This window comes from Diadema antillarum, unplaced genomic scaffold (assembly GCF_040938485.1).
Source record: "Diadema antillarum isolate AM-2024a unplaced genomic scaffold, OU_Dant_1.0 scf00000054, whole genome shotgun sequence".
NCBI classification, from domain to species: Eukaryota; Metazoa; Echinodermata; class Echinoidea; order Diadematoida; family Diadematidae; genus Diadema; species Diadema antillarum.
The window spans coordinates 512,315-524,796 of record NW_027270943.1 but is presented as its reverse complement, the minus strand read 5'-3'; the positions used below and the strand labels follow the sequence as shown (position 1 = coordinate 524,796).

The window sequence follows — 12,482 nt, the reverse complement described above, 5'->3', positions numbered from 1 at the left end:
ACAATACAAAACACATAATCATGAGAAATAAATCGAAGCGGAGAAATGCTCGCAATCACATGAAGACGAACTTATTCCAAGCAAATTCAGCGAATACGCACATTGTGCAACACTTGCATTTTCGCTTATTACAGCAAAACAGACAAAACTGGACCAATGAGACTCATGCATGTACATTGATTATTGATTATAGCCAATATAAAATCTACCATGAACACTTCTCAACTGTTGTTCTCCCCCCCCCCCCCCACCCATGTTGTCTGCCGATGAGACCTATCAATTGATAGAGAGCAATTCGGCATTTGCTTATAAATGGACAAGGCTGTAGCTCGATATGGAAGTGGTATTGAATACGTTGAATCATGCGGGGAAAAAAATAAACAAAATAGAGCAACCTTCGGCGCTCTGCTGTCAGAGTCTAGGAAGTCTTCATGGTATGATAAGGGTGGTTTTCCCTGAACTGTTATGGTACTGTCAGACGATGGTCAGTTACCCCCGAGAATAGCCATTAAAATATCATTTTACCTGAGGTAAACAAAGTTCGACCGTATGTCTCCCCCCAGAAAAAGAAATATAATCGGACCTTTCGCAATAATTGTGTAAAAGTAGTGAATCAATCCAAAATCAATTTTAAGGAACAAAACTATAACTATTACCCCCATCTTTATACACGATACAGGAAATATAATCCAATTTGACTTTGTGGTAATGAAGAGAAAGGGGATCTTTGTATGAGAGCTTGTCAGGAATACCTTCCTTCCAAGTTGTATGCAATGACTGTGTTCATAATTCCAAGATCTGCCATCTTCTCCGGACATAACAATGGGATCGGAGATCTCACTATGGACAGGTCGGGGTGTTTGAAATCTATTCTACCTTTACCACCCACTTTGTATTTAAATATGCCGAATTCTATAGGCGTTTGCTTGGCATTACATTCTATACCCCATGGCGCTCTTCCCGTGGCCTTTTGGTGGGTTTGGTTTCGGCCTTTTCAGTCATAATCTCGCAGCCCTTTTGATCATTTTGCAGCAGCCCTTTCCACTCTTGGATCGAGCTTTCCCAATCGTTTGGCTCTAGCCTTCTCGATCACTATCTATTGGCTGCAGTCTCTGACTGCCCAAACTTCATACAGGACTTCAATGAAAACAGCTGCTAATATTCTTTCTTCCTGGATATAAAGAAAACACTGATTGAAATCATTTCCAGGACATTACACTTGTCGTTTGCAAACTTGGGAGTTTATCACATCGAAGCATGACGGGGAATAAAAAAGTTAGACAGTGGGAAAGATTTCGAGAGATACTTGTATACGCCGAATTCTATAGGCGTTTGGTTGGCATTACATTCTATTCCCCTTGGCGCTCTTCCCGCGGCCCTTTGGTGGGTTTGGCTGCGGCCTTTTCAGTCATAATCTCGCAGCCCTTTTGATTATTTTGCAGCATTCCTTTCCACTCTTGGATCGAGCTTTCCCAATCGTTTGGCTCTAGCCTTCTCGATCACTATCTATTGGCTGCAGTCTCTGACTGCCCAAACTTCATACAGGACTTCAATGAAAACAGCTGCTAATATTCTTTCTTCCTGGATATAAAGAAAACACTGATTGAAATCATTTCCACGACATTACACCTGTCGTTTGCAAACTTGGGAGTTTATCACATCGAAGCATGACGGGGAATAAAAAAGTTAGACAGTGGGAAAGATTTCGAGAGATACTTATAGTTACATGTATTTTAAAAAGTCATAGAGCGATCATGGAGGAGAAAAAATAATCATGGAATCTTAGATCATACAAAACTATACACAGGGCTACAATGCATACCTAATGAGAGGCAAACCGCCAGTAAATACACACACACACACACACACACACACACACACACACACACAGACACATGGTACATATATATTATATATATATATATATATATATATATATATATATATATATATATATATATATGTATAATATTTCACAAAAACAGCTTGATCTCATTGAGATTGCAGTATGCATATCAATATCAATACATATGGACGTTCATCTAATTACTTTTTAATAGTATAAATGACAAACAAGTCAGCTCTTACACAAACAAACACACACAAACACACACACGCAACATATCCACAGACCTGTCCCTCAAGAAGAAAGATGTTTTGGAAAGTTTGTATTCTATTCCCATCATTCTTTCCGCGACCATTTTGGTGTATGTGTTCTTCACATGCAATGCATGCGTGTTTGTTTTTTTGTTTTGTTTTGGTTTTTTTTTTTACATTTTAATACATCAGCGACGTAATATATTCCGGCCTTTCGCAGGCCTGTGATTATCAAATATATCTGCAACGAATTCGATCTTCGGGACTATCTAGAGTTTACACCTGTCATTCGTCATTCCGAGGAGAAGAAACTTTGTTTCGGGTATTTATTGAGCTTACTTCTATCATAAATAGAGGTTGGGAACTAATATGCATGTTGCTGGAAATGCACCACGGAGCTGACCAATCACGCAGTTTCAGCCTCCGTTGCTATCGCAACAAAGGTTTGTTTCGGGAAAGACAATGGGTGATGATCGATTCACGGTGCCCATCGTGGAAGTGTCCATCTTCTCCGGACATAAACAATGGGATCGGAGATCTCACTATGGACAGGTCGGGGTGTCTGAAATCTATTCCCTGTACCACCAACTGTGTATACGCCGAATTCTATAGGCGTTTGGTTGGCATTTCATTCTATTCCCCTTGGCGCTCTTCCCGCGGCCCTTTGGTGGGTTTGGCTGCGGCCTTTTCAGTCATAATCTCGCAGCCCTTTTGATCAATTTGCAGCAGCCCTTTCCACTCTTGGATCTAGCTTTCCCAATCGTTTGGCGGCAGACTTCTCTATCACTATCTTTTGGCTGTAGTCTCTGACTGCCCAAAATATGTTCATATAGGACTTCGATGAAAACAGCTGCTAATATATTCTTTCTTCCTAGATAAACGTTTGAATGACTAACTAACTAAATGAATATATTAATGAATAATTTAATAAACAAATAGATAAATGAATGAATAAATTAATGAATATATAAGTACATTGAATAAGTGAATGAATAAATAAAGAGATTAATAAATTATTCAATACTTGACATGTCCAATTTAACAGTCTTTAATAGTCACACAATATACATCAGTTCGCTAGCTGACCGAAATAGTCGGATTCAAATTTTAGGAGATACCATGCATGCAGCAGCAGCAAAAACAAACAAACAAACAAACAAAACAATATATATATATATATATATATATATATATATATATATATATATACTATATACCGGTAGTATAACCTGGTTTCCATGTGTAAATGTTTTCAAGGTGAAATTAGTGCCTTCATCCATCACGTCCCATGCATGTATGTTGTTGTTATTGTTCATTTTCTACACCAGTATTATATCTCTATACTTTTGTAATGATTTCGTACATAATTTTACACAAAGTACAGCCGCTTTGCCATATAACAGTAAAAGGGCGATAAAAAGAAAACGACAGGTAACCGCGTTCTATGGTGTGTATCAATACATGCGTGCGTGATGTGGCTGTGGATGTTTAAACTGCCGTGTTGATATTCAAAGTCGAATGATAGTTCGACAGCTGGTATGGACTTGAAATTGCTTTTTGACATTGGGTGTCTTAAAACGCGTAGGATTGACTTTGGTGTTGTTCAAAGGAAATACTGATTGAAATAATTTCAGCGTCATGATACTGTAGCTTGGAGTCTTGAGAATTATTGATGTAGAAGCATGACGGTGGGAAAAAAATACGATGTGGATCAAGACGACATTTATTTCACTATTCATAGTCTACATAGATTCACTGCAAGGCTCAGGAGAAGAGGAGAAATTTTTGTTTTTGGAATGACTCACTCCAATAATGTAAGAGAAAAGGAGAGAAAAAGGCACACACACACACACACTCACACACACACACATAAAACACACACACACAAACTTGCAACTCCATAGATGATGGGGAAGAATGTACAAACCTGTGTATGACACAACACAGTAAAAGTCACGAAAATGTTGGATAGAATGCGTATGTTTTGTGTATATTTTGCTTTTATAAAGTTGTTGAGTTTCCCGGTTGTCAGAGTCGACTGAAGTCGTAGAATAGGTGGACACCATGAGATTAAACAGGTTTTCTGTTCCGAGGTGTTGTTCATATTCTAACGGAGAGGGCGCTATATTGCTAAAAGGAAACGTACGCACTCTGACGCCCAGATTTTGTGAATGGTCGGCTCTTTGAAAAAAGCGCCGCTCGGGCCAAACGCTAAAAGCGCCGCCCAGCGGGCTTTTGAATGGGAGGATTTAAAAGAACGCGGCGAAACAATAGAAGACCGCTGAGCGGGAGCGCCGCTGTTTTCCTGGAGCTTGTAATCTGCCAAGGCGCCTAACCTTGCTGTCGCTCCATCTCTACTTGCTTGTGTCACGGCCTGGAGCTTGACTTCAGCAGCAGCCACAACTTCATCCCACTGCTTCTTCTTTTCTTCGGCGTTATCCTCCTGAAAAAAATACACGACACAACTGGGTTGGATACTCACCTCTCGCTCAAAATCAGAGTCTTTACAGTTTAAATCGACTCATCACTTGACCCAAGCCCTGTGTTGTTGTTTTTTCTACCTTCTAACACTTTATAACTAAAGGTGGGACCCACCTTTATTTGGACCACTTTGGGTTGCTTTGTTTATGAATATCTCGGCCATTTCAAAACTGATTTTCATCAGGTAAACTTTAAATTCCTCTTAGAATTGTATGCTCTTTAATATTTCATATACTGTAAAATGAACAATGTTCGCATACATTTTAATTTCGCGAATTTCGCAAGAGCCAAGATTCGCGAAATTAAAATGCACGCGAAAGTTCTTGCCTACACTATATGCATGGAATGCCAATGGCAATTTGTGAAAATATCATGCCGCGAAAAAGGCCATCAGCTCCAATTTGCAAAAAATCTCATGCCGCGAATGTATCATGTTTTACAGTAAGTGGTTCATAATTATTACGGAAAAAGCTAAAACCTGAATTCCCATCTCAACCCAAACTGTACTATCAGTTTAAAGGGATCGTACAGTTTTGGTTGAGACCTAATTTCTGGTTTCTAACATTATTTTGTGAAATAATTAGAAACTACTAATGAAAAAAGAAAGAACATGTAATTCTATGAGGAATTCCACATTTTTTTTTGTTTTTTTTATGAAAACTGGTTTTGAAATGGCTGAGATATCAACAAAGAGCGTTTCTAACAAAGTGTGGGACCCACACTTTACTACGATCGCTTTGTTTTACTTTGTTTTTGGATGTCTCAGTAATACCAAACCCGATTTTCATGAAATAACCTTTGATTTCCTCTTAAAATGGTATGCTCTGTATTATATCATAAGTGTATTCGTGGTATCTTGCAAAAAATTAAAAGCCCAATTCTCATCTACACCAATACTGTACCATCCCTTGAAGTTTGAAGACACTACACTTGTGAGTGGACATAGTACAGTTCTATGAGGTGGACTCTTAGTTTTACTTGACTGTGTCCATCTGGTAAAGATTAGAAATTCACCTGAGAGTCTCCCATGGCAATCTTGAGTTTCTCAGTGTGCGTGTCCGTAGCTTCCACCGCCTGCTTCTGGGTTTCTATTGCAACCCGCGTCGCTTCTACGCTGTCACCAACACAGGTTGACACGATGGTTTCATACGCTGTTGGATACAGTGAGAAAATGATTTGTCAATATGTCATGATGCAGACATCAGAAATAGTAAAAGATATCAAAATACATAATTTTAGGTGCATATAATGCACAGAATCTCAAGTGAAGAAAGAAAATCAAATGAAATATTCCTACTGAAATACTCTTATGAATATCATGTATATCTACATATACTAGTATATATATAATAATCAGTGGCTTGTAATTTGATAATGGTTAATTGAAACAAACATGCAAAGTAGTAGCCCGATGGCTAAATTATAATGCATGACATTGAAAAACATATCAATTAAAGGGGAAGGCTAGTAACTGGTCAGTGGGAATCAGTGGAAATGCTGGGAGATGATTGTTCCAATCCTTGTGGGATTCATTCAAGAGTTCATTGTATATCTATTGTTGTGTGAAAATGATTTGCTTCAGAACGGTCTCATATTCAAGTAATGTGCAGTTTAATGCTTCCAGGTTAGCGTCCCTGGTCAGTGACGGAGCATTAATCTGCACATTACTTGAATATGAGACCGTTCTGAAGCAAATCATTTTCACACAACAATAGATATACAATGAACTCTTGAATGAATCCCATAAGGATTGGAACAATCATCTCCCAGCATTTCCACTGATTCCCACTGATCACTTACTAGCCTTCCCCTTTAAATATGTGAGAACAAAAATAAGCAAAGAACTGCAGACAAGATGCTTTAACAAAGAAAATTCACAAACAGGTGAAATTAGATTAAGGTCCAGCAACAACATGAATCTCAGCTAATGCAGGATAGTATTGGCTAAACACCTAGAGCTGGAACTTTTGTTCCTGACCTGCTATGTTGGCTGCCTCATCAATCTCCTGTTCAATGAGTTTATCTTCCAGCTCCTTGCTTCGTCTGTCTTCCTCCTCCTTCTTCAGCTGGGCCTCCATCTCCTGCGAGGCTCTCGGGACTGGCGCAGAAGAAGCTGATGTTGACTTCTTGCCAGAGTCTGCCCCAGACTTGGCTGGTGCAGATTTGGCTGGGCTCGGCTTGGCTGGGGATGGTGGTGGAGCTTTTGTTGTCCCAGGTACCATCTGATAATTTCAATTAAAATCACAAAAATATGTACTGGTATATCTTTCACACAACAAAAATTTGAAACTGATATGAAAATACTACTACCTGAGTAGATAAATAATCATGACAACAGTTGATATATTTATTTATGTATGTATTTAGAAAGGTATGCAAGCCTAATCCCATGAACTAGCAGTAGGGTTCATTTCCATAGATGAAACCAGACCTATTACCAGAAATGTGTAAAGACATTTTACATCTTCTCTGGTAGAGAATTTAATCATTGGTGATCAACAGAAGACAGTATCTCTGTTGCTTCTTCAATAGCTGCTCTTGCAGCAGCCTAATATCCTAGAGATTTCTTTGAGTGCTACACATCAAATGAGACACTGGATATGTATTCCCGCAGAATCACTGCAGCAGAGCTGGGCAGGTAGGTGAGGAAAGACAGCACCATCAGGTCTCAAACTGCCCCTGCCATCCCCTGTCCAAGCTCCCAGAGAACCTTCCTGGTGCAGATAAGCCTGACCAGTCCTCCTGCACACACACAGACCTAGACAACCTCATCCCCAGGATGACCAGATGGTCCTCATCGCCTTGACGGACAAACACTTCATGTATTCATTACACACTTCTTATAATGTGACCATTAAATTTACCATACATGCCTTTGTAATGTCATCCAGACATGATTAATCACTAGCTAAATAATAATGATCAAAACGACAGCATTCACTAACTGTCACTTCAGTGCAATGTGCAGAAATTTTTGGTCATTAATGACAGCTTGACATGACTCACCTCAACTTGTATCCCTGCTGTTGGGTCTGCTTGTGGCACAGGAGATGGCGAACTGCACGTACAATATTTTTTTTAAAAAGAGGGAAAAGTAAGAAAGAGAGATATCAATCTCATTTCATCTTACTGGAGATGTCAAGCATAGCATGACAAGTGAAATGATCAGAATTGAACAAAACATTTAGGAAGTTCTGACTTTCAACAAATCATCAAATGTGGTGTCCCGCAGGCATCTTACTTCTTGGTTTTGGTGTAGTTACATGCCTCTGGCTACCCTTTGACACACACAGATATTACTCAAGTCAGATTTCATAAAAAGAAAAAAAGTATCATTTTTACGCCCACTGGTATTCATTGCCAAGTAATTCTCACCTTTATGAAGAGTATGGGAGAGCCAGACTTTTGGTCTCTTTGGGTAGAAAATAACATGCTTAAATCTTCCATGTGCCCAGGCACTCAACTTTACAAAATGCCAAGCCCTTTCATCAGTATTCAGTAATGTGTCAAAATTTGACCTGGTTGTTGGCAAGTTAGCAAGCCTACTCAGGTGTAGCAATGCACCTCATTCCAACAGGAAGACCATGATAACACAATGGGGATTTAGGGGATCAGGTAATCTCTATGCACTGACAATTAGTTTCCTGACATCTTTCAAAAATGGGCAAAGAAAGCATTCCATGATGCATGCCGCTCATAAACAAAACCAGATTACAGGTTAAAGCAAGAAACCTCAGTCATATTCTAAGCAGAAGGGCTTTTTGAGGTACCAATATAACAGCATGTTTCAGATTGTCTTCTATCATTAAAGACTGATATCCCTTTAGTTTCATTATATGCCCAATATCAATAAATTTTCAATAATTTCCAGAACTTATTGATGCTTTTATTTCTCTGCTTTTATAGACTCAAAAGCACCTTTCATCTTGGATTAGAGACTTTCTGAACTGAACAACAGGCTACCACAATCACTGGAGATAAATGAGCATGCTTACCCTACTGCTTTGGGAGATTTCTTTGGTCCACCAAAGGTCATGTTATCCCCTGCAGAGATAGAAGTCTTCTGTTTCCCTGAACCGTTGTCCTCAAAGAAATACGGGAAGACGTCAAGAAGAATAGGCCAGTTGCTCTCAACTTGCTTCCTGAAGTCTGGGTTTGCCTTAGCGTAGGCCAGAGTGCCAGCTGTGGCACCTCCAGCAATCAAGAGGCCACCCATGATCACCTTCATAGCCCCACCAGACCTGAACATAAAAGATAGATCATATAAGACACTCGTGCATTCTGCGTCAATGTTTTGTTTTCTTTCTCTAGTCTGAAAGCGGGGTGTTACAATCTTAATTCCCATGCATCCAGGGTTGCAAGCACATCAAGACATACTCATGCTGGAACCCTACTGAATATAAACCCACCACGGTAGTCAATATTTGGTTATGGGAAAATACAATATTCTTTTTTTCGTATTACTTTGTGTGTGCATATACATACCAGGACACAGCACAGAAGGCGGAGAAACTTAAACTTATAAATCCACATACATACAAACAAATATCCTTTTTTTTTTTGGAAGTATCACCTTTACCCCAAAGAGTGACAAGAATATGAACATTCTTTGAAAAATTAGATAGAATATAGATAAGAAATACAACTTTTAGACTATGACCAATTTTAAGTCAAGTTTACCAGTACTAGCCTAGTATTAAACAAGCATCTCAGAGTGGCCACAATGGTTACTTGGGGTCTAGGGCAATTACCCCCTGGGCAATTACCCCGGACCCTTCCCCTTCACCTAATCCTAATCCTGAACCTAATCCTAACCCTAACACAAACTCTATACCCTAAACCTAACCCTAACACTAAACTTTACTCTAACCTTATCACTAACCAGTATTTAGCCGGGGGAGAATTGCCCTGATACGATTACTTGACATGATTGTTGCAATGCTTGTGTAACACTTGAAATGTTTTGTTTAGAAGATATCATTAATTTCACGTTTCTCAAATTAAACACTTCCTTTTATTTTAGCTTGGGATGTGTTACACACAATATGTTCTTTCCAGAGAAGAAAGTTTGAATTCTGTTCACTGAAAATGGCTTCCCTTGATAAAATTTACATTCACTTGCACTATACAGTATGTCCCAAAAAAATTACAATCGATGTTCGCATTGATAACTTAAGATATGCTTCAACTGTCTAAATGCTACTTCAGGGTCTTAAAATATAACATCTTAGCTATATTATGCAGAAAACCCCATTTAATTTCAATTTGGTTAAGTGGTCACAGAGAAATGTGGATTGTTGTAAAGCATGCCATGGGTCTGATTCTTCCAAGTTTAGCACTTGGATGCTTTTTTTCTTAACTGCATAATGTGTGAACACAATGGACAGAACTTGGAGGAAAGGGATTCCCGACATGCTCGACAAAACTCCTCATTTCTCTTTGACCACTGAAGCAAATCGGATGGGGTTTTCTGTAAGATGTGGGTAGTAAGTTATAGTTTAATACCCTGAAATTGTATTTGGATTGATTCAATATTTTTAAAGTTTCATTGCGTAGGGTACCGTTGTAATTTTTTTGGGGACATACGGTATATCCTCCAATACTCACAAGCACACAAATGTATCACATTCTTTGCAAATAATGAAATCTAAACATCTAATTCAGTCATATTTGTACTGAATACAAAGTGCATTGTGTACTGGTCTATAAACGCCGACTATTCTTGACTGCACTTACTTTCTTGGAGGCGGAGTGGGTGCTGGTGGTGTGGGTGGAGCTCCTGGTGAAACCTTTGGAGGAGCTCCTGGTGGAACCGCTGAACCAGGTTTTGAGCAAAATCTGCAGCTTGCCCCATGCTGCTGACTGATTGGACTACGGACTGCACAACAGCATCCCTACACAGATAAAAGAGAGGAGATACATTTATCATTAGAATTTAGATATCAGAAATCTACAATGTAGCTCTTCCCCACAGTGTACTTTGTGTGAAATTTAAGTTTATGCTACACTGTGTGAGGTCTACCTGAAAATCAGTCTCATCTCAAGGCTTTTTTTTCAAGGTCTATTTCTAAGATTAAGAATTCGAAATGAGTAACTCTTATGTGTCTAGCGTGTGTAACTTTCATGGTTGGTTGAACGCCTGTTTTTTGTTTTTTGTTTTGCTTTTTGTTTTGTTTTGTTTTGTTATTTTTTTTTTGGAGGGGGAGGGAGGGGATCTTTATTACAGTAGGCCTAAAAAGCATTTATATTGGCATGCCTTTATATTTACACTAAGAAATACACAGCTCGCCCCGCATGGCGTCTGGTCTGGCTAAATTTTACACAATCAATGCACTGCATGCAGGGAGCTGTAGCTGGGAGTTGGATTTTTATAGTCTAGCCCGGAGCACGGCCCGACCAGACATCGTGCGAAGCAAGGCAAAGCCAAGGCATCTTCTGTCGCTGTAGTGTACAGGGCTATGTACGTATAAATATTTAGGTACCTATAATCTTTAGATTTTTACTTTCTGGTCTAGTACTAGTAGTAGGTCTAGTAGAGCCCACTTTTGACTTTACATTGTCATTGCATTGTATGTAATGTAGTCGTAGAGAACGTAGAGCCTCCTGATTATGACACTACTAGTCACTACACCATGCTACACAGCCAGCATAAGATAACATATATGGGACTACAGTATCTACATGTGAATGAAACATCCCACTGAAGCCATTTCCACACATTTATCGGTAATCATTAAGCTTTTAAACAGAATATAAATCCAGAAAATATACCTGTATTTTCCTACTTATGCTGCCTGATACCCTCCACATTTTCTCGAGTATATAGCCACGGTTCAGACACTCCGGCGCATACTCTCAGTCTCACTCTCGGAGAAAGGACTGTGAGAAAGGCGGGTGCGCGCAAGACGCAAGATCAAGATGGAGGTTATGGCAGGTGTAGTGCGCGCGTTGCAAATCTCTTTGCGTAGACCACATCTATTTGTGCACGCTGTCGCCGACTTGAAAAGGCTACGTACAAAGCCGCTCATGATCAGCGATCACCGATCTCTTTTACATGGACATCAGTGTGGGGTATTCTATTGTATTCATTTTATGATATTCTTAGTACTCTACAGTAAGGCATCCCTTACAGGGTGCTTCAGCTAAGGAACATTTCTTCGTGAGACAATGAAAAACTTATACCCCCCTAAGAAAAGAAACAATAGGTAATCCTAATCGCTGGAGACAAATACAAGAATGTTTGGAATAAGTTATTTAAGAACGATGCTTTACCATTAGACTGACATTATCACATCGTGTCAAAGCATTAATTGGAGACCATTTCTTTCCCTATAAATGGCTTGTCTATTTCACGCGAACATTTGTACACTTTGGTATTACACGTTTGATCATTTATTTTTTCAATATCTTTTTTGTCAATCCACTGAACTACACTTACACTTACCTTTATGGCGGCCACCTACTGTCTATAGCAGCCACCTGCCGTATAAATGCCTACGACCACTGACAAATCCCCTCATAGGAAAAGCCATTGTTAAAGACCATCACGTGGCCACCTATATTATTCAACACCCTCGAAATAGGATAAAACCACCAATTGTTTTCAAGTTTTCACGATTCAGAAATTATACACAGGAATTTCAGGTTTTGGCGGCCATTTTAGGGGCCTTCTTGAATATCTCAACTGGAAACCCTCAAGAGTAAAGGAGTTGCATCATCCAGATTCGGATTCAGCGCCCCGGCGAAACTAACCCCCCCCCCCCCCCCCAAAAAAAAAAAAAAAACAAAAAAAAAAACAACCAAACAAACAAACAAACAAACCAAAAAAAAAACCCAACCCCCCAAAAAACCAAACAAACAAAAAACAAACAAACAACAAAACAAACAAACAAACAAACAAACAA

At 39.2% G+C, this 12,482-nt stretch overlaps 1 protein-coding gene across 1 annotated transcript; it reads right to left on the bottom strand.

Moving 5' to 3' along the window:
* Positions 1 to 4,125: 4,125 nt before the first annotated feature.
* LOC139715724 (uncharacterized) lies at positions 4,126 to 11,441 on the bottom strand. Its single transcript, XM_071627273.1, has 8 exons — positions 11,350 to 11,441; positions 10,315 to 10,472; positions 8,574 to 8,819; positions 7,585 to 7,636; positions 6,557 to 6,800; positions 5,593 to 5,729; positions 4,434 to 4,540; positions 4,126 to 4,135 (listed from the first exon to the last, which is right to left on the bottom strand). Exons 1-8 carry the CDS (start codon positions 11,386 to 11,388, stop codon positions 4,126 to 4,128), a joined length of 993 nt encoding a protein of 330 aa, XP_071483374.1. The 5' UTR covers positions 11,389 to 11,441.
* Positions 11,442 to 12,482: the final 1,041 nt, after the last annotated feature.